Source organism: Stegodyphus dumicola, chromosome 5 (genome assembly GCF_044657685.1).
Source record: "Stegodyphus dumicola isolate Sdum_Otavi_A_Nest chromosome 5, ASM4465768v1".
Classification (NCBI taxonomy): Eukaryota; Metazoa; Arthropoda; class Arachnida; order Araneae; family Eresidae; genus Stegodyphus; species Stegodyphus dumicola.
Window position 1 is genome coordinate 15,770,913 of NC_140772.1, and position 24,290 is coordinate 15,795,202.

At 33.7% G+C, this 24,290-nt stretch overlaps 1 protein-coding gene across 2 annotated transcripts in view; it reads right to left on the reverse strand.

Moving 5' to 3' along the window:
- The window catches only part of IP3K1 (inositol-trisphosphate 3-kinase-like protein), a 410,761-nt gene that overhangs the window by 128,437 nt on the left and 258,034 nt on the right, over positions 1-24,290 (reverse strand). The window contains exon 1 of one of the 2 annotated variants that reach the window (XM_085816463.1): positions 5,863-5,986. The exons of the other annotated variant lie outside the window; for it this stretch is intronic. Coding sequence (XP_085672589.1) covers positions 5,863-5,880 — 18 coding nt within the window. The 5' untranslated portion in view covers positions 5,881-5,986. Of the gene's footprint in view, positions 1-5,862; positions 5,987-24,290 lie in introns of those variants that run through there. 2 annotated transcript variants of the gene reach the window in all.

Consider the following 24,290-nt stretch of genomic DNA (forward strand, 5'->3'; position numbering starts at 1 on the left):
TTTTCGGAAACACTACACTTCTGAGTCAGACGCGAAGAGAACACTTTGCCCACTCCCCATTAGAAAGAACGTAAGTTAATTAATACTTTTTCTGGCCTTTATATCTTCATGTACATTCACTTTTCTTATTACATTTTTTATTTTTATATTATTGTTGATTTGGTTTCACAAAGTTTGCATTATTTATCCTATATTTTGTAATTTTCAATTTTCTAATGTTTTTTTTTTTTTTTTTTTTTTCAAATATGTTGAATTCTATTTCATAATGACAATTTCCAATGTTTAATTTTTACAAATAATATTGAACTCAAATGCATAAACACGAGGGTGTCGGGGCACGGTTACTCGAGCATTATCGAAATTTACTGCAGAAATTGGTTTTCACTCAAAATTGAATTGGCTAAAATGTTTAATAGGAATAAGTTCTTTGAATATCAGCATTGGTTCATCATCCCTTCTATTCACGGAAATATTTGGCCTGACTTGAATTGCCGGCTTGGCTTAACCTTTAATGGTCCAGTAAAGACGAAATCCCTTCGTATTTATTTATTAATTATTGTTCATTGAACGGGAATTGGTTTGTTCCCCTTGAAAAGTCAACTAATTTCCCATCAATGACAATGATTACATGCATTTAATTTAATTCTTGCCTTTAATTTATTCCTTTTACAATTGAAATTTTTTTATTCATGATTTAATTCCAGTCCCCGTTAAAACATTTTTAACTTTTTACTTTCAAGTTACTTCAAAACATCTTTCAAAATATAACTTACTAGTATGGATTCACTCTTTTAAGATAATCCTACTATAATTAAACTTAGGAGATAATATAATCAATTAATCAATATTATTTAGTAAATAAATTATTATTAACTTACTTTGCAGCAATTGTGCAAGTTGTAGTAACTTGTTTTCGCACTAAATAAATTTAAGATCATACAACATATATATATATATATATATATATATATATATATATATAATCGAAATAGAAATTGAAAAGCTAACAAGTCATGTGACTTACTTCGCGTGTAGGCTGTTTTTTCACTTTTCCAAGTTAACATTTTTTTAAAAATTACTTCTATATGTTAATATTTTAAAAAATACTGCGTTGAACTATTTCATGGAGCCACAGCTCCTGGTAACTTTTTAGCAAGATCACTATAATATTTCTTCCTATTATATATATATATATATATATATATATTGTTTCAAAAGAATAAATTGAGTTTAATTAAAAAAATTAAATTTAAATACATATTTAATTAAATATTCTTTGCGCCATTGCTGCAAGGAATAAAATTTAAATTTAAATTCTAAACAAATACGTATAAAAATAAAAAAGTAGAAAATTAAATTTGTTTAAATATATATATATATATATATATATTATTTTATAAGAATAAATTGAATTTAATTAAATAAATTTAATTTAAATACAAATTTTATTAAATAATTCTTTGCGCCATTGCTGCAAGGAATTAAATTTAAATTGAACAAATTTAAACAAATTTTAATTGAATGATTGGAGAGTTAGGTTTGGAGGCGGCTTCCCCTTGATAAGTCTGTCTCCTGCCTGCTCAACGGTCATTCACTTATGCATTTTTAAAAAAATTGTTTGGATTAATTTTAATTTGCTAAATTAGTGAATTTATTTTCATGGATTGGTTTTGCACTTGATTTGCTTATGCTTCTGGATTTAAATGATATTGTAGATTGGTTCGAGAATTAAATCTTTTATATGTTTGCACATTTTTTAAATTTTTAAAAAAAAATTATTTTGGCTTTAAATTTGCTCTTTTTTTAATTTTGGCTTTAAATTTGCTTTTTTTTTTTTTTTTTTTTTTTTTAATTTTGGCTTTAAATTTGTTTTTTTACTTTTATACGTGTTTGTTAAAATTTAAATTTAAATTTGTTTAAATTTAAATATATATATATATACTATATGGGATGGTTTTCTGGAAGATGAAGCCATGAAACCAATTCACTTTTTGGTCATGGCCGAAATGTTACAGAGAGTTGCAGCTCGCACGCAAATAAGATGCATCATGGAAGATAGCTTGAAGATGTTGAATAAATGGAAAGATGGAGTTGGCCGAATTCAATATAATTTTATTATGGGATAAAAAAGCACTGTCTCATTTCCGGAGACAGAATAATTACTTCATACAGGGTTATAACTGCAGTATGCACCCCACAATTTTAAAAACTTAGCCCATCTTCAGACACTGATGATGCAGCGAACCAAGCGAAGTCTGCAAGCTAGAGCAATGGCAAAAAAGCAAAACAGAGCACGTAGTAAGCAGCTGGAGTATGTAAAGGCTCGGATCCATTATTTTAACCGCACACAGCGATTGAAGAAAAGCTTTCGAAATGTGGAAATACTGCAGGCGTCATTGCAGATGTGAAGGGGGTTGTTTTTATACTTTAAACCAGAAATTTAAATGTCTAACGTCAACACTTTGTTAGTGATTGTCTTTATTATTTTGTATTTTACAAACACACACATATATCTATATATATAAAGAAGAAAGTCTGTGTATTTGTCCTCTAATAAATCAGTTACTACAATAGCTATCGTTGCCGAACTTTCTACAATTATTTTCTGGGTCTTGGAAAAGGTCGACGTTTACGTTTTTCCAAAAACAAGTAGCTAAAATCAGAGATATTAATTAAAAACTAGAAAAAACGAAAATTTTCGCCGTCTTTTTTCCGTGTGGCAACAGTTTTGCAAGCTGGTGATGAAAATCTGCTTTATTTCGAAAGTTGTTGCCACTGCTCGCTTTCAAATCCTAGAGTTTGTTAATAAAAAATTTATAAGTTTTACCATGAAATAAAAATACTATTGCTAAACATTAAATACATTATTCCCGAATCGAAAAATTCGTGGGAAGCCATTTCGACTATTCCCATCTTCGTACGCCTTTAATCAGCCGAAATATTAATTAAAAACTCTGAAAGCGCTAATTTTCGCACCCATTTTTCCGAGTGGCAACAGTGTCGCGCGTTGGAGATAAAAATGCTTTATTTCGAAAAGTGTTGCTACTGCTCGCTTTCAAATCGTGGAGTTTGTTAATCAAAAATTTATATGTTTTACAAAATCTATGCATATAAAGAAGAACGTCTGTTTGCGTGTTTGTTTGTTTGTTCGCGTTATTAATTTCTGATCAATTATGATCAACTTTTTGCCCCATTTAATAGACTAAAATTGAATATAGGTGAAATATTGGATGGAACTTGAGCTTTTACGACTATTTGATTAGAAAGACGAAAATCATTAAAAACTGAGTGCCATTGTTGCCGATGTAATGAGACAGGATTACAGAGGTATCGTTGTGTCTGTTGTTAGATTCGATTCATTACTCTGAATCTAACTTAACTTGCATCGGGTACTTCTGCTAATATGTAATAAAAACAAACACTCACTGTAATGAAAGTAAAAAATATTGATGTTGTAGAAAAACTGATTGCACAGATACGTAGAAATATTGATGGCATAGAAACGTAGATTGTAGATCCATAATGAAGAGATAACTGGCAGCCGAGGCAAATTAAATATTCATCTTTATTCCAATAAATAGGTTGCGGCCACAAACAACTTGACACACTACTTGTGCCTATTTCAAAACGTTTACATTTTGATAGCTTTGTAGTTAGAAGAGAGCAGCAGGCAGTAGTTCAGATTGGCCGAAGTGTAGAAAGCGTGTGTTTTGTGTTCAGGATGAAATCTTAATTCAGAATAAGTTAGTTTATGTTGTCAATGCGTTTGATGAGACAATTAATACTGCTGTAAAATAATCATTGCCTGTTTGTGTTTCAGTTGGATTTACATCGCCAGCGTTATGTAAGAATCATGTGACGTGGATTAGTCTTCAAATGACGCAGTGCAGAGAAAGATTACTATTTTTAAAATTTATATAAGAAATATTGCTTAAAAATAATAATTAAGAGAAAGGTATAGTTAACAGGAGTGAATCCAACAGCAAACTGATAACACATTTAGCAATACGTACGGTATTATTTGGGCTTGGGTGGGAAGTGATGTCGCATTCCCCATATAGCCCCGACCTTGCACCATTGGATTGTCATCTATTTCGAAGTTTACAAATCTTCTTAAATTGTAAAAATGTCAGTAATAACGATGACCTTAAATCGCTCTTAATTGAGGTTTTTGCTGATAAAGACCAGAAAGTCTATGAATGATGAAGTTACCAGAAGATGACAAAAAGGTCGTCGAACAGAATGACAGATATTTAACCGATTAAAGTTCATTTTTTGTGCCAAAACAGTTAAGTTTTATTTCACAGTAAAAAACGGAAATTTTATTTTTGCCAACCCGATATATCTAGTACTTTTTGTGAATCCCTCGTGTTTATTTCGTTTATCGTTTAGTACTTCATTCCTTCCTTGCAACAATAATGAAACTATCATGAGAGAGTTAGATATATGAATTAATATCTCATTTTCAGTGCGGTAGAAGTTAGTATTTAATGCACCAAATCAATTCTAACTGCACTAAAAAATTCCTCAAGTGACACTTTTATTAACATTAACGATATGGCCTGTCAAAAAAAAGTAAATTTAAATTTACAATGCTATTTTGGGCTGAATATGGCCTTCGTCTTCTAGTTTTATCAGTGTTTAAATTAAATAAGAATTATCATGAAATGTATTTTGATGTCTTATGTTGTTATAAATAAGCTCAAGTAAAAAGATAAATACCGTCTGTAATATAAAAATAAATATTTGTAAACGTAAAAAGTATATATCTAGATGAGAGAGTGTAAATGTTTTCGAAAATGAATGCCTTGAGAGTAAAATTCCAAAACGAGACGTTGGTTAAACAGTTAATCATCTATGTTGCGCTTTTAACCAAGATTTTGTAATGAATGAATATTGAAGATCCTATACTAAAATATTTTTCTAACTGTGAAGAAAGCAAAATCTTTCTGCGTTTACATTATAATACCTTTTGTGGTAAATTTCTAAATCTTATTCAAGAAAACAACTAAGATCTTTGTAGAGAGTGGTATTTGTTTAGGACAGTGAAAAAACATAAAATACCAAGCTTTCATGATTTTTTACAGAATGAAGTTTTTTAATGAAACATTGGGTAGGAAACAAATGTTTTCTAATTTAATAATATTAGTTACAGATGTATTTTGCATACCTTATTCATCACCAGTAACTGAATCAATACTTCCAATGATTCAGAATGAAATAAGAAATCAAATAAAAGCTTACAAAACTCCTCGAAATTAACTTTATTTAACCCTCAAAAGAATAAAAGTTGAAGACATTCGTCGTCAAAATGATTTTACTTATTTGTTAGCATTTAAATAATTTATCAAATCCATGCTTCCGATGTTTTTCTTGTGTGCACGAATATATGTAATATGAAACATTATATTAAATAAAGGAAATATCTATATAGAAATTTCATTTGAAATAAAGCGGAATATGTACACGTAATAGTAGGAAATTAATTAATTAAAAATGTGAGCATAACAAATGGCTATAGAAGGCTGGGTCTTAATTTTTTTTACTTTCATTTTTCTCGAGCGTATGTTAATTTAACGATTTTAAGTTAACTTCATCAATGTCAATAAGAGAGGACTATCGCGAAATGCCCTAAAGAGACTAAAATAAAATAAAATATAAATTTAAATACTTTTTCCCAGATCTAATATCTTTTCCCTGCACAAATTAATACGAGATATTTTCATGGGTTATAACTTCATCCCTGCCTAGAGAGCAACATCTGCTGAAGAACAGTGGTCATTGATTCTTCATGGCTCCACGCCATGATTTCCAAATTTTTAAACTGAAAAAAGTTATAATAAAAAAAGGAGAGACACTTACCTCTGCAGCATTGCCCATAGAAGATGGACTAGCGTGGAGAACAATAATCCGAACTCACGTTCTGCACAGAGCAAAAAACGGGGAAAAGAAAAAACTGAAAGCTCCGCTCGATCGAGGCGCGGAACTGGCATAATCTCAAAATTTTTTGGGCCGTTTTGTTAATTCGATAATTTTTTTGTCATATTTGTGAGACGGAAACGGCTGGAGCCCGGCCACGACTCAACAGCGGAAACCATTAAGTATGGCGCGATACAAGGGCGAATGTTTAAACATTTCAATCGGCATTTGTCACTCATGTCAAATCGGCTGACATGCGACCACGGTCCTGACACTAATGGATAGCAAATAAATCTCGATAACGAATCGACTTCTTTCATATTATGACAACACAAGATAAGCCCCTATGGGACCTTTTTGAAGCCATTGTTCTGTTCGAAATGGATTGTCTCATGTGTGGTAACAAAAAACTGCCAGAAATCTCAGTTTAAGGCTACATTACTGGATCGAATTCTTAGTTTTATAATCTACAATTGTCGAATCAGCGAGTTGGTCAACATACATTATCAGTAAAACCTTTTTTTTTTGATAGCAACGCATTAATTATTTTATTAGAGCATTCGAATTACATTAGATGCTGTTTCCCTGTTTGCTTTCAAATGCAGAGACTCTTCCTCATATATCTGAGTAGGCCCCTATAAGTTTTGTTCACTCGCTGATATTTTTACCGGAACGATATTTTCCGAAGTTCTCACTTTTTTACAATCTCTTCACCAGTTTTTAGTCCAAAGGGATTTGAATCCCGAAGGACTATTAGTTTCGTTTTGGCATTTTGCGTCGGACTCATAAACGTCGGTTCACTTTTCAAACTGTTGCCACCAAATGTTAGAGTCCTGCATTATGTTTGAAGAAATTAAATAATGAAAAATCTGCATAAATGTATGTATATTTCTCGTATTGCGATAAAACAACGGTACATAGAGTCATCGAATTTTGAATAACGTAATCCTCCAACGAATATGAGCATGTGGAAGACCAAATTTGAAATTTGAAATTTGTTTTATGATCGATTTCCTATTTTTTAAAACTTTGACGAATTTTTGATTAACAAACTCAAGGATTTCAAAGCGAGCAATGGCAACGTTGTGCAGAAAAAACATTTTTATCTCCAGCGCGTGAGTCTCTGTATCGGAAATTCTAAAGATAGGCTCGTTTTAAAACTATTTTGCGATATTGCTGTTGCACTGGATCTTATGGTTTAAGTGCGAGGAACATGATATTTAATAAAGAAAGGTAACACACAAAATGTTAAAAAACGCCCCTTTGGACGTAATTTAAAATCTGAAACATTTCAGATTTTTTTTTGGGGGGGAAAGCAAGAGAGATAAAAAATTAACAACCGCCTTCGCCGGGAATCGAACCACGGACGTCTGGAATACCGGCCCAGCGTGCAGAACCACTGCACCACGAAGGCACGCTAAGAAGGTGGGAGAAATACTTTATAAACTTATGCTATGCTGATTCTAAGCTGTGTCAAATCTATTCCGGGCCATTTCAATGTTAGTGTCAATTCTATGCAACAGTTGATTCTGCACCGTGTTTATTCTATGCCGATGTCGATTATATGGAGTGACAATCCCATGGTGTATCCATTCTACGTTGTGTTGATCCTAAGCACAGCGTCGATCTTATGCCATATTGATCCTATATTGTATCTATGCTAAGTCTGTGTCAATCATTCACAATATCGGTTGTGTGCCTGTGATAAACGTGTATAAATCCTTGCATTCATTACTGGGTACATCCTTAAAAAATTTCATTTTTAGTGTGTTGATCAGTCATTAATGAGGTGTTGACCCTATAAGGTATTTCCTCCCTCCTTTCTGTATGTCTTCCCGGTTATCTGTTCGCGCTGTTACCATTTACACTCGGCGCTTATTCGAGAGATCCAAGTTCGTGTCCCAGCGAGCGCATTGCAGTTTTCATGTCTCCTGCTTCTAATGATTCTACAACCCTATGTTAGAAACTAATGTCGGGATTCCACAACCCTATGTTAGTAACTAATGTCGGTTCGCCGGTTCTATGGCAGTATCCATCTTCTGCGGTGTCTCTTCCACGCCGCTTCGATGCTGTGCAATGTCAGTCCTATGCAGCATCGATTCTATGGTGTCGATCAAATACATAAAAGATTATTACTCTGCTCTGTGATGAAAGTCTACTAAAACTTCCAAATCTTACCCAGATATAAAATAGTATTGATATTTTCTGCAAGTAATTAACTAGGCATTTGTGCCCCTTGAAATAATTCTTTACATTTGGATTTGGCAATGAATTCGTCACCCGAAAACTAAATCTCGAGAACAAGTTGTCACATTTCTTAATGCATAGGCAGTGACTCCATAAGATTGCTCTCTGTCTATTTATTTTTCTGCGCCTCTCTCTCTTTTTTTTTTTTTTTAAACTACAGCCTTAAGCAAAAATTACTCGAGAACCTAAAGACAACAGTGTCAAGTACTTACTCTAACATCACTTTTAACGATGGCTTGTCTGTTTTCGAGTGCAAATGCACCCAACGGCGAAAACAAAATTGCCGAAGGAAAAAGAAAAAAGACAGGCGCGAATTTAAAATTGCACAGAAGTGCTCGCTCGAATTGCGTGCTCTCCTCGATGGATTCGAGAGCGTGCCAAGAGAAAAAAAAGCGCTGAGAAGATGACGTGCACTTCAGTGGCCTGAGAATCTTAACGGACTTTTCAAAAGAAGAGCTCTTGAAACTATTCGGACGGTTATTCCACTTTCGTTAAGCCCATCAAGATGTAAACAAGCTTCTTGCGATTCTCAACTCTTTACGTTGCTAAATCAATGACAAAAAATTATTTTTAGGATTAAGATAATTGAAACATCTGCAGAAAAAAACCTAAATAACCCATCCAGTTGCACTCTTGAAATAAGCGGCTTCTTATTGAAGGATTTTCTTTTAATAAATATATTGATCAGGGCAGAGACCATTGTTAGAAATAGCTATAAACTGCACAGAGCTGGAGCAAATTAAATATAGATGCAACAAAACAAACCCTCAAACCATGCGTCTCTTTCATAGGTCGATTTTTATACAAGAAAAGAAGCAAAAAAATACGGGAATTTATTTTTCTAACATTCTTGTTAAGTCTGTCTATGTTGTTCCAATCGTGCTTATGCTTTATATTTTTTGCAACGAGTTGTAGGCTATTTCCTCGCTGTAAAAAAAAAAAAAAAAAAAAAAAAAAAAAGAGCAAATTAAAAGGAGATGGTGCAAAATTTCTAATGTTGCCAGTATAATGTTTTTAGGCAAGTTCAGTCTATGCAGCATATTACAGCTACCTTAAAAGAATTTCAATGCGTAAGTTCAAACAATGAATTTTAACGTTCGAAAACATTGTGTACAATACTGTGAAAACTGAGAACGTTCGAGAATACATTTATGTCATTAATTTTTCTCTTAACTAAGTTGGATTGCTTATAATAAAAATTCTTTTGATACGTCTGGGCGTTTTCCAAAGTTAAAACACAATAAACATAACTCCTTTTTCTTAATGAATTTCGAAATTTTCATGCTAATTTGGTGCCTCTTCTATTTGTCCCGGCTTCAGTTAACACACCCAGCTGCCACACAGAAGATATGTGTTCGAATATGGAAAGAGCACAGTAGACGTTTTGGGTTTTTAATTCGAAATATCATATCTGATGGTCTTTGCTGAGTTGAAATTGGCCAAGATGTAAAAGGAAGAGGAAAAGATACTGTCACACTTAAAGCCATTGGCAGGGAAAGAAATGTGAATAAATGGGAAGGTAAATGTGAATATATTCGGCATAAAACTAATATTAGTACATAAGGTAAGAAAGTATCGCATCTCACCGTGCATGCTTTTGTGGTGTAGGTGGTTAGTAAGTCTAGCTAGCATGTAGAAGATCCATGGTTCGAAGTTTAGAGAGGGTGCAAATGATGTTTTACACTTCCTTATTTGGAAAAAACTCTAACAATCTCTATAGGCTTTACACTGTTAAAATAATTTCTCAGCTCCTCTTTGTTGATAACATCGTTGCGCACTCTGATGCTGTAAAATGCTGCATAATGCTGGCTATCCTTCCTTAAAGTATTCATAAAGCCAGTACTGACCACTGCAGGAAACATAATCTTCAGTGAATCCTGGTGTTTAAATGTATTGCTGCAAATCTTAAATAATATAGAGAGCAACTGAATAATATAAAGAGAAATGGCTTTTAATTTGTGTATTTCTTTTCTTTATTTGTAAAGAAAATTAATATTTCTAGACTACGTCATTGCTAGATAAATCTATGGAGCATGGTTTGCGTAACGCTGATGACGTAGTTAGTTCGGAATGTAAACTCTTGAGAACTGAAACCTTTCTAATTTAAACCATAACCTTTCTCTCAACAGACCGCCATACTGGATAAATGTTCACTATCGCTTCGGCCACTCTTCTGTGGACGCCGTTTTACTGTCCTCTCTTCCCATCACAGCAGAACCAAAAATGTAAATGTACTTGAATAGGCACGATTAGAGGGCCAAGTAAATTGTGGCCACAAATGTGTACTGAAATAAAAATGAATATGTAATATTACTCCGCTGCCAAGTTTCTCGATCACTACAGGTTTAACATTTTAGCATAGTACGCAATCATAATTCTTCCTCTTCAATATGCCATCTACGTGCTTGGTCATCAGCACTTTTGCCTTTCTACGTCTCGGTGTTCCAACATCAGTACTTCTAAATGTGTTTTTATAAGATATACGTATGTACTGAAAACAGAAAAAGAAGTAGCAATGTTGATGACGTAGAGCGTATATCCATATTTGAAGAGGAAATTTGGCAGCCGAGTAAGATTAAATATTCAACTTTATTTCAATCGAGATATGCAGCCACAATTTACCTGGTATTCTAATCGTGCCAATTCAAGTCCATTTACATTTTTGATACTGCTGCGATAAGAAGAGAGCGAAGGAAAAAGGATCTTATTAGGAAGAGAGGTAGAAGCTAAACGGCGCAATTATCCAGTATGGAGGTTCACCAAGAGAAGGTTTTGGTTTAGATTGCTTATTAAGAGAAAAGTTTCAGTTCTCGAAATTTTGAGTTCAGGTTCCGAATGAGCTTACAGGGGCGTAGCTAGAGGGGGGCATCTGTCCCTGGGCGCAGAATCCACGGGGCGCCAAACTGATGTTACGACATTTTAGAATTAAATGTTTTCCATCCTTGGCAAGCAGTAGGGGGCGCGAAATCTTCAGTTGTCCCTGGGCGCTGAAAACCCTAGCGACGACTCTGATGAGCTACGTCAGCAGCGTTACGAAAGCCATATGGCATAGATGTCATAGATATATTATATATCTATGACATCTATGGCTTTTATAACATATGGCATATCTATTTTATAACATTGTAAGAATCCTAAATTTTACTAATGTTTATTTTATTTTAAAACTGTACTATCACTTCTTATTTTCTACTTCCGGCCAGAATTAAATGCTTTAAATTGTTTATGCAAATTGTCTTGCTAACGCCGAAGTACTTAAGTTGGGGCTTTTTGCCAAGAATTAGGGAGAGAGAGAAGGAGATTTAGGAAGCGAGCCGCCTGCCACTGCAGTTTTACGAGTTTTCACTCGGTTGCTGGTTGCCTCTAAGGCCAGAGGTTTAGCCCTCTTGATATTTGACAAACGTATTGTAGATTCCGCAGGCCGACGTACTACATACGTACCCTTTTTAAATAAAGGCCAGTCTTAGTGCTAGGCATTTGTATACTAATTCAAAGTTAGCTTTTAGTTAAAGTTTTATATTCTTACGTTCAGACCACAAGTGGTTGGTCTCTGTATCCCGAAGTTCGGGAGTACCTGTAAAGTATTGAAAATAAAGGGTTTCGTATACCCTTCCTGCTTGTGTTGTATACTCCGCCCATTGTTGAACATAGCTTGAGTAAGCTCCCTGTTCCTATTCAGGACACATCATGTTCCCAAAGCAAATCATGAGAAACACAAGTCGACAACATATACCTTTTTTTCCTTTTCCGCAACTCTGAGCCAGTTCTATTTACGCCCTCTAAGATTTTACAAAGAACAGCTTCTTTTGTACCGCCATTTTGGATTGACGATCACCCTGTCCTCATTGGTAATAATTTTTACAGACCGCGCTCAACCATTGACACTCCCGCACACAAAATATAACAGAGTAGAACATTTTGAACAAATGTTAAAATACTTAGTTCTGCTATTAGACACTTTTAACATTATCGCATACTTTTTCCACGAAATACAAAATTTCGGCTTCTTCAGAGCAATTTGAATTCCACTTTCTTTACCAAAAACACAGTTTGGTCATCTTTAGAATTCAGTTAGATTACGCATAGAAGGTAGTGTTAAGATTTCAGTAAGTTTGCATTTTTCAATTATTGTTTGAAATATGTTTTCAGTTTTTAGCTGTTTCTGCTATGGGTCACTTGATTTGACTTTTCAAGGTTACCAAGGTAATTAAGTTCAAAGTAACTAAGATTTGACTTTTTATTTATAGAAATCTCTATGTACAGTTATTCGTTTTCTTGGTATTAAAATTTTAGTTTAGCATAATCGGGGACCTCCCAAATTTTTAGTTTTGTTTTAAATGACTGTTAGTTTTGTTCTTTATTTATACTTGCTTTTGAATTTCGGATTAGCATATACTGGATTTAGACCAATTTGTTTTTTTTTTTTTAATTTCAATGTACATAATGTGAAATTCTATGGTTTTTTAATTGTCATTTTGGCACAATGTTATAGAACTAAACATATTAATCGACTTTCATGAAGTTTTAATTATTTTGTCCCGATGAGTTCTGAATTCAGTGAAAGGAGATTAATTTTTATTTGTATAATTTTGTATATTTTCCCTTCCGCATTTTTATTTTTCGAATTCTTTCTTTAACTAGATTTGTTTTGATATTGTGTTAAACCTCTTATACACGGTTGCAATTATTATATTATGGAGAAATTGCTTTGCTTTTATTTGCTAGAAAGATAGATATGGGAAACGAATGTAAATTCTCGATGTTTACTTTGAACATTGAATTCATTAATTTTAAAGTTTTTTTCATTGTATTTCTTTACAAATTATATGTATATGTAATAATAAAATTCCAAAATCAAGAATACACTTAAAATTCTAACTGTATGTTCTTTTTATTTTTAATGGCAACGTTCTCTTATTTGAAAGTACGTGGAATTAAATCCACAGCCCCGTAGTCTTCCCGCCTTTTCTACACGTACAGTTATAGAATGTTCTCGAGATATTTAGAGCGAACTGGATTGGCTGACGAGGCTAACATCATTTCTTGGAAGCTCCGCCTTTCCAGAGGCTATATAAAGAACTCGCAAAAGGAATATCGGGGCTTTTTCTTAAATGTCACGATGCAGTAAACTACATACAAAAAGTTATTAGTAATTCTTTTTATTTACTCCGGATATCTGATTTTTGTAACTGATATTTCTCCTGAATAATAATAAATGGATCCTGTTTTTTAAAACTATCGTCTGATTATTTAAGCTACGACTAAAGCTGATACATATATATATAGAAAGATAGGTAGATCGATAGACATAGATATATATAGAAAGCTATATTATATATATATATATACGTATAAAAAGATAGATAGATATAGATATATATCTATAGAAAGAGAGATAGATAGATACAGAGAGATAGATACACTTCTTCTAGTAAAATATGTGTAAACAGATTATAATGAGAACAAATAATTATTCATAATTGAATTAATTCTAGAAGAAAGGTCTCAGCAGGTAAACAAACGAATCGACTTATTTTGCAATTAAATACACGTACAAAATCTATTTTGCAAAAAATGATGAAGCATTTACTATTTTATGAACTATTTTATTGTAGCATATATCAATAATTTGTGCAAATGTAACTTGCTTTTGAATAATAAAATATATTCAAAAACAGCAAAGCAAAATATTACTCGAAGCATTCTAAAAATATCTTTGAAAAGGACGCTTTCATTATTTTGAGAACATGTAGCTTATGATATGGTATTAAATTGAACCTCAGACATCGAAATCATGCTCTGTTAGCTTCCAGATATTTCTGCAGCAGCTGGAAGTTAATCTCGAGAGCCACTTCATAACGTCTTTCTCTCAGACAAGAAAAATTGCTGTCGGTTAAGTTAGCCTCTCACTTTGCTTTGTTGAAAAAAATCCAGGCGGATTAGATCTGAAGGTCACAAATGACAGGATATTACATATTGCTATCCAATCCCCTTCTGACTTTGAAATACGTGAGTAGATAATAGATATACAATGGTTTTTCATCACTTTCTGAACTTCTTGTATTGCCTTCAAGTAACTGAACATACAGTGGTTGCCAAAATTCTGGACACTTTTGGAAATTTTTAGGTTTTTGAACTTTGTATGCTTATAGAAAATGTTACGTTTCGCAAAACGCAAACTTGTATATATCATTTTAAAGAGAATTTATTACTGAATTCAATACAAAACACAAACTTCAATTATTTGCAATGCAAAAAAATGTACTTTAATATAAATAAAAAAGCACAGTTATGAAGTGGTTTGTAATGTCTAGCTTTCCTGGCCAATCACCACTGTTCTTGCTATTAAGAAACTCAAACTTCCACTTAAATTGCTGGCAATTACAGAAGCTGCAAGGGAATATTTTTCTACTGTGGAATTTTGGTTTTTGAGCAGGAAAGATTTTATCGGGAAAGGAATTTGTGTGACGAAAGCTCACACAAATTCACTGTTCTTGTTCAGTCAAATCACTGTTCTTGTTTAGTCAAATCACTGTTCAGTTCAATCACTGTTCTTGTTCAGTCAAATCACTGTTCAGTTCAATCATTGTTCTTGTTCAATTAAATGTTAGTAACTGCCAGTAGAAGCTGACATCATGTTTACACTTGATACAATTCATTATTTTGCTTTGTTCTGTAGAAGGAGGACATGTTTCTTATACACTGCAATTACAAGTAGGAAGTTTTGTAAAAATTTTTAATATTTAGTCAAGAAGCAATGACATCAAATAAAAGAGTAGATTGGGCACCTAGAAAGAGATGTAATATTATTGTGTTACGAGAAAGGGGTCTTTCCTATGCTGAAATTGCAAGACAGGCGGGTGGTTCAGTGACTACATCTGGAGTCCGAAAGTTTTGTTTACGATATCAGGAGACGAATTCAATAAAAAACAAAGAAGGAAAAGGCCGAAAAAGGTGCACCACATCTATTGATGACAGAAGAATAAAACGACTATGTCTCCAAGATAGAAAAATGTCATCAGCGGCCATCAGAAGTGATCTGAATGATGCTGGTGTTTCTGTCAGTTCAAGAACAATCAGGAGAAGATTAACAAATGTTGGACTGAGAGGTAGAATTCCACGAAAAAAGCCTTATATTAATTTTCAGCAACGAGAAAAAGGACTACAGTGGGCAAAGGAACACATTAATTGGACAGATGATCAGTGGTCACAAGTTATATCGAGTGATGAAACTAAGATATCGTTATTCTGTAGTGATGGGCGAAAATATGTAAGACGCAGAAGAGCTACATCCTGACTGCATTCAAGCAACTGTGAAGAACCCAGTTATTGTTATGATTTGGTCATGCATGTCAGAAAATACATTGACACTATTCTAGAACCCAAACTTCTACCTTCCATCAGAGATCTCTTTCCCAACAATGCTTCGTTTATTTTTCAGCAGGATTCTGCTCCTTGCCACACGACTAAAATATCGAAAGAGTGGTTTCGTGCAAAGAGCATTAAATTGTTGTCATGGCCAGGAAACAGTCCTGACCTCAATCCTATCAAAAATTTGCGGCACCGTTTGAAACCTCTTGTCCGAATGAGGCGCCCATCAAATAAAAGGGAACTAATTGAGGCTATAATTGTTTCCTGGCATCATGTAATAACGAAAGAAGAGCTTAAAACTCTTGTCAGCTCAATGAAACGTCGATGTGAAGCTGTAATCAAAAATAAAGGGTATCCTACTAAGTACTGTTAACTCACTGCAATCATCACTGTCTAATTTATATCGATAACTATTATCGTTTAACTTTTTTTTTATTACAAATGATTCAATTTTGTATTTTGTATTGAATTCAGTAATAAATTCTCTTTAAAATGATATATACAAGTTTGCATTTTGTGAAACGTAACGTTTTCTATAAGCATACAAAGTTCAAAAACATAAAAATTTCCAAAAGTGTCCACAATTTTGGCCACCACTGTATTAGCGTATCATAAATAGTGCCTGTAATTGTTATAGTCGCTGTGAAAAACGATAGATGAACATATCAACTGAATCCTCTGTCTGTTAGCCCCCCTCCATAAATACATGTTATAGCTAATAAAAATGCTTAAAAAAGAATATTGTTCATTTTAAAAATACTAAATACCAGCGTGTCGTTTTCTAAGCGCAGTTAATTAGTCCAATAAAGCTAAAATCAAAGTTTCTGAACATTAGATATTATAATGGGTAATTACAAACACAAGACGTATAATAAAGCAGAAGGAAATGTGGAAAGTTTCGATTTGGAACGTGTGGTTCCTGAAGTAATTCGCAGCCTTTGAATAGAAACATGCACTGTAAGAACAATGTCATTTACGAAGAGATACCAAATTGGTTGCAGAACTGACAGCCATTTTCACAAATAATAACCACAGCTAAAGATACACAGGATGATTGCAAACTGAATGTCAGAAAACCAAATCACATTGTGACCAATCTAATCCCTTGTTATAGAGTGCAGAGCTATGGATCTGAGCTTTCGGTACACAAATTCCTTTTCTGATAAAATGTAATTTTCAGATGCTTTCCTGCTCAAAAACCAATATTCCAAAGTATAAAAATTATTCCCTTGCAGCTTCTGTAATTGCCAGCAATTTAAGTGGAAGTCTGAGTTTCTTAAGAGGACTGTGCCTTGGTCGCTCTCAGAAATGGTGGAGCTCATTATTTGGACTTCATTGAGAGCTTTCGATTTAAATCAAGAAGAAATTACAATCCAATGTGAGCACAGTTTGAAGTTTCCCAATGATACTTTCTAAAATTGTGGTGATCAGAACCCGCAGCAAGGAAGAATTCGACCAATCAAGTTTCAAATCCAAAGGAATCTATCAGTCTAATCATCGATTACAAAGGAGGGGTTCTCTCTTCCTTAACCTAACGGAAGAAAAATTTTGTTTTCGTGATGTAGAGAAAGAACCCAATGAGAGAGAGCATACTATTTTAATAGGTGTGCTCTCTACTTGCAGAGATACTTTTTCGTAAGAGAAGAATTCTCAGGCTAACGTCGAACCCAAACCGGAGCTGCGAGCTTAGCTGTCGCAAGAATATGTTTTGAGAGCCCTTTGTTTGGCAAAGGCCCTTACTAAGTTTTAACTTTGCTTTCTTCTTAAACCACCCCACTTTATTTTCCTCTCATTATTTACAAAGCAGATAAAGAAATGTAACGTAAAGTGCTATTTAATGTTTGTAGTCAACCCCACCCTCCCTCGATTGAATATTATTCACGGTGAAGCAGGGCATCTTTGTGTGAAAGAAGTTCACTTAATTAATTTTCCATTTTAAACTGACCATTTCAAATTTGTCAAATAATTTCGCCTGCAAATCTTTACCTGCATGTGAAAGGTGGTCCACAAGTAGGTGGCCCTTAACTTTTAAAGAAGTACTCTGGTGCCCCTTAACTTTTAAAGAAGTCAGCATGAAATAAAAACACATAGCTTACTTTGTAGCATAAACAGTCCTTAATATCGGTTTCTCATTATATGATCAACTTGCATGCCCTATTCCAGACATGCGAGTTTTTATGGTCCATATTCCAGGCATGCAAGTTTACGTCAATATAAACCTGTTATCCCAAAGACACAGTTTTCCATGATTTTACACATAGTTAATAAATAACAGCGGTAAATTCCTCAGTAGTCACATTCTTCAGGTCCTGAAGGGTATTGATGTTGCGGGAAAAATTTTATTCTTTAAACATCCCTACAAGAAAATGTCTGGTGCGGTGAGATCAGATAAGTGGATCTGCCATTCAGTTAACCGGTGACGTCCGATCCAAATACCTGGCCCAGTCAATTCCGTACAGTTGTAGTATAGTTGGCAAGTAAAGATTAAACAATATCCTCAATAATCTCGGGGTAATTTTCACGATTGACTCCAAAGAAGAAATTGCCAGTCACACCTTGGCAAGCATCACCTCCCCATACCATGACGCCGAGATTTTTATTATCGTTCTTGAATACCAGATATGGATTTTAATCAGGCGAGTATACGCACTTATATCTGCATACACTACTACAGAGGTGAAAGTCCACAAGAGGTTCAGAAGCCCACGTCGTACTTTGTTCCACCTGTGGGTCCTCTTCCAACTTGGGGAGCCACCCTTCAGCCAATTGCGGGTGACATCAGGAACATATTCGTTTAATATGTTGACATGTCTCGGATGATATAGTTTCAATTTCCCATCTTTGAGCATTCGTTGTAATAATGTTCTGAGAATTGCCAGTGTTACAACAGACGGCTTGTTGATTTGGATTCGTAGAATGACGACACTAACATTCTGTAACAGTTCCTTGTTCTCGGCCATGTCGACAGTTTGATCTCCCTGCATGCGGCATATCCAGTGCGATGCAAGTTGCATTGAAGCGTTTGTTTAAATGTGCAGTAGTCTTCGGCTTTAGTTTATCTGGTCCATATTTCAGGCGTTGTCGGTTACCGAATATAATTGCGCCAGAAAAATTCTGCTAGTCGCCATTTCAGAAGTTCAACCAGTACGGAGAAAAATGCATTTTAGGGCATTACAATATGATACGTGTTACTTATTAAACCCATAAGAAAACACACTTCTGCTAGAAATAGATTCAAACAGTGATCTTATGGGCCACCGTTTATCATTAATTCTCTTAAAATTCTGCGCAACCAAATTTTGAGGCATTATAGGGGGAAAAAAGGTTTCAAGCAACTGTGATGCAAAACGTGCTACAGTCTCTCTGAATCTCTTTAGGATGCAACAGCCCCTTTCTAAATAATTAAGATATATTTACGTAGATGAAGAAATAGATGTATGCTTATAAAAGTCTCTGATACGGAAGTGTATGGTTCTTTGTGGAAAGCAATTTTTTAAATTCATTACAAAATATATAAAAGAAAAAATTCTAAATTTAATTTACAGCACTCTTTTAAATTTCCTCTTTAATATAGCTAATTTTTTATATCCTAAAAATAGTTAAATACATGTAATAAATACACGTCTATTGCATTATCTCAAAATTAATCCTAGTCAATTCTTAAATCACGCTCATGACGCATATATTTACAAATCTCAAAAACGAAACCAAAGTCTTTTTCTTAGTCGTAATGATACATTTTCAAACAACCAATAGAAATAAAGTAGAACCATAACACTATTCTTAATCCAGCATCCATATCATAATCTTCTCTCGCTTCCTTCCGTTTATCTTCTGTGTTCATGTTCGTACGGTGCTCTTTTGGTAACATTAACAGAATGGTAACATTAAAAGACGAGAAAAAATATCCTTCAAAATAGCAATGTAATTTAGCTAGTTTAATATAAAAATATAAAGAACTTATCAATAGGTTGTTTTCACAGCATTTCAATTTGGAAAATGCAAAAACGTTTGTTTAAGAACTATTCATATTTCTGGAAATTATTTGACTCATTCTGTACTCCTAATCTTAATATTCGGAAGAACATTAGAAGAGAACATTGCAGAGTAAAATTTTAAATTAGCCAATAAAAGTAATTTTAATTTGTCATAGATGTTTCTAGGAAGTTCTTTGTTTTAAAAAAAAGTACTGCAGAATTTTTTCGCTTCTTTAGAAGAAAGACTTGTGTCTGATCGCCCTTCGATAGAGTTATTCAAAATATACGTTAAACTCAGGCTGCATTTTAGCTAAATTTGAAATGGTTCACTGAAATCGAAGCCAAGCTGTTTGTCGATTTAACCTCTAACTTGGCGACATTTCTCTGTCACTTGGCAATATTTAAAATATACTTTGTTTGACGACTTTAGTTTAACAAAATTATTCTATTGATGTTTGATCATATTAATAGTATTGTTTATCATAATAAACGATGTATTTTCATCGTTTTCGTATAGAAACCGGGGTAGTTTCGGCAAACCGACATCAATATCCGAATGATAACATTAATCGCGATTATATTAAGCAGCGTCGACTGTACAATGAATGAATGCTTAAAATATGAATTACTTTTCGCTTTTTGGTAACCATTCTATGTACAATTAATCCATTTATCGTCGAATCCGGGAAATATTAGCATAAGCATACGTGAGGAGAATTAATCAACCTGAAGTGCATTTTAAGTTAATGTAGGCATGCTTCTCATCAATGAATTGTGATACAAATCTTGTTTCTTTAAAATTCATCAATGAATATATGTTGTTAGAGAATCGTAACAAGTCGCGCATAGATATTTATCATATTGTCAGTATATAACATATCTTAATTAGGGGAAAAAAGTTAATAAGCTAGGGATCTGTCCTATAGCAAGTGAATGGTGCTTCTGGCTTTCAACAGAAGTGAATGCACACACGGAGAAAGAATAACGATCTGTGTCTAAAGTTTTAGGAGCAATTCGTTAACAAATTCCAGAAAAACCTTTCAAAGGATAATTAACAACATTTATTATTATGACATCTCAGCTTGCTACTTACGGGAAGAATTTTTTATCTACTTAAACATTTGCTTTGATTCAGTGAATCTGGGTTGCCGCGGGTTCCGAACTGAGCAAAGAATAATAATGAAATTTTGCTGTAAAGAATGTGAACCAGCAATGGAGACATTTGAGATGTTGCGCAAAGCATGAGGTATCAACAAGACATTTCGTTGGTATAAACGATTTCATGATGGATTCAAACATCTTGATGATGAATCCAAGGGGGGTAGCCCTTCGCAGACTCCAAAGGATAAAACATCGAAAACTAAAAATGGAAAACGAAATCGAAAACAAAAACAAACGAACATTTCGATAAAACATTAAAAACGTTCAATAATTGTTACTCCAAAACCATCACCTCTCTTTTCAAATGATAGTTGGTGAGCCTAACATTAGTTAATAGACTAATGAGAAGTAGCTCATAAAATAGCTGCAAAACGTCTTTTTTCAAAAAAAAAAAAAAAAGTTAAAGCTTTTCCGCTTTTTTCGTTTTTTTAACGTTTCGTGTGTTAACTTTATTTATTAAGTATCATTCGCACTTAAACCATAAAATTCAGTTCAACAATAATATCACAAAATAATTTTAAAAAGCATATCTTTAGAATTTCTGATACACAGTCTCGCGCGCTAGAGATAAAAATGCTTCCGCCCTCCGTACAGTGTTGCCATTGCCAGCTTCGAAATCTTGGAGATTGTTAACCAAAATTTCGTTAAAGTTTTACAAAATATGAAATAGATAATAAAGCAAATTCCAAATTTGGATTTCCTGATGCCCATATTCGAGTGGAGGACTACGTTATTCAAAATTGGATATCTCTAGGTACCGTTGTTTTTTCACAGTGCGAGAAACATACATGCATTCATGCAGATTCTTCATTATTTAATTTCTTTAAAAATAATGCTGGGTTCTAATATTTGGTAGCAACAATTTGAAAACGTCGTTTATCGTAAACCAACGCAAAATGGCAAAACGAAATTAATAGCCCTTCTAGGAAAATTGCCCCTTTGGGCTAAAAAGAAAAATTTGAGCCTTTTTTCCTGCTACACGATAATGTGTACATACAGTTTCATTCTTTCTCGTTATGGAAAGCGTTGCAATTTTCATCTACACCGTGCATTCACCAGATTTGACACATGCAGGTTAGTTTCTATTCTCTACAGCGAAATTTCACTTCAAAAGGAGATTCAGAAACTCCTAATCGAAGACTTAAACATAATTACGGAACATGAGTTTCATGAAAAAAATCTAGCAACTGCAGCTGCCGAAATCAGCTGCTTCATGAACGTGCCAAGCTTACAGGGACTCTGTATTGAAGAATCAGAATAGGAATATTGTTTTCTTCAACTTTCGAATTTCGTATGAGCCTTAGTCCCAGAATTTATTATATTGCCCGTAATTATGCGCATTGGCAAACAAGCAAAACAAACTTACGTGTATTTTCAAAATGTGCAATAATCTTCATTTTTACTTCCTTGTACGAAGTAAAAAGGAAGTATTGTAATCGCGAAAAGCTTCAGGCAGCATATTTCAACGAAAATATCCACTTTGACCGCTTTTGAATGCAATTCAACGATGTTTTTGCGTGATATCTTTAAGTAAGGACAGAATAAAAGACTCTTTTCCTCCAAAAACACTAAAAAACTGCTTTAAAATGAATTCTGAAGAGAATTTTTTGTGGCGTCTGTACGAACGTATGTACGTACGTGCGTGCGTACGTACGTATCTCGCATAACTCAAAAACGAGTAGCCTCAGAACGTTGAAATTTTGTATATAAGACTACTATAACATGTAGATGTGCACCTCGTATTTTGGTTTCAATCGGCCGCGCCAAACGTATATAAATATATTCATAAATATATCCACTCTGTTACCCGGCTCAGCGATCTCAGTTTCTGTACTCTTATATGTTTGTAAATTGTACATTTTTTGCTTTAAAAATAATTGAATTATGTTGTTCTTATCTTCCGGTTAAGGTTTTTATGCCTTTCGTAATTCTGGAAGCAATATTTGTACAATTATCAACAATTTAAAAGCTGTTTAAGTGCGGTTAAGTTTTAAATAACATGGCTGACATATTTGTTCACATTTGAAACAGCAGAATTGTAGATTTGTTGCCAATCTAGAGACACTAAGCTTCGCAACACAAAAATAACGCCTTCATTTATTATTGCGAATCAAATCATGCTTAATCTTTTCTGGAATTTTTTCGAGGAAATAAGCGTTTAAGATTTAATTCGTAATTTTTAATACAGATATTTTGAGTTTTTATGTATTTTTGCCTTGTCGCGAAGTGAAAACTGAATTAATTGAATAAGAAATACTCAATTTTCTTTTTCGTTTTTTTTTTTTTCGTTTCTTTTTCGTTTTGTTTGCTTAATTTCTTTTATACATCGTTCTAGCTTTGTTATAGTATTTGAATAGAACATGTGGCAACGATTAGATAATTTAAATGATATAAATTTTGTGCATTCTGAGTTATAATATGAACGAAATATAATACTGTTAAGTAAACCTAGCGCCAGAGTGTCGCTATGGTAAACAAAGTGAATTTTAAAGAACGCATTTATTCTATTGTGGTTTATGCACTGTCGGCGAAAGTAGGTTTAATTCAATCTAATAAGTTAAATGAAATGCAAGAAAAAATGCGTATAATTTAATATTCCGTACAAGGAAGTCATGTGGTGTATACATCAGATGTTTTTTCTGCTATTCACCAGATTTGACACAAGCAGGTTAGTTTCTAATAGACAAATAAAAGTAATTTTAATTTGAATTCTCTAGAATAATTCTCTAGAATTAAATCATAGAATCTCATAATTCTCTAGAATCTCATAATTCTCTAGAATGAAATTTCACTTGAAAAAGAAATTCAGAAACTCGTAAATGGAGACTTAAACGTAATTACGGAACATGAAAAAAATCTAGCAGCTGCCGAAACCAGCTGCTTCATGAACGTGCCAAGCTTACAGGGACTCTGTATTGAAGAATCAGAATAGGAATATTGTTTTCTTCAACTTTCGAATTTCGTATGAGCCTTAGTCCCAGAATTTATTATATTGCCCGTAATTATGCGCATTGGCAAACAAGCAAAACAAACTTACGTGTATTTTCAAAACGTGCAATTATCTTCATTTTTTTTTCTTAAGATATGCATTTACCTCTTCGTTAGAGGACGATATTGCGAGTGGAATAAGAATGAAGCCCCTAGTGTTTGTGTTGAGCTTGAAAGAAAAAGGCCGACTTTTTAACATCGGCTTGAAATTCGTGATTTACTAACCAGATAGGTGAGGATTGATGGAGAGAAAGGAAGAAAAGACGTTCTTCGGAATCAAGGCCAAGCCTCATCGGAAAATGAAACTTGGCAAACATTTTGGGGACTGCACCTCTCAACAGAAGAAATAAATTAAACTGAGTGGACCAGAGATAAGTGTTGTAAACACTCGAGATAAGCCTTTTAACGAGTAAGGGCGAGAAAAATAAATCTTCTGATTGCTGAAGAGTCGTGACGTTGGATGCTGACGCACGACTTGAAGATCTTTGTTAAGTTGTGGTAAATGCGGTGTTTTTGTGCAGAAAGCCGAGGATTATGGAAGAATTTTTTTTTTTCTTTTCTTTGCCATTTTTTTTTCACACAATGCATTTTCAGTTATTCAGAAATATTAGTAATGTTTTTGATAGT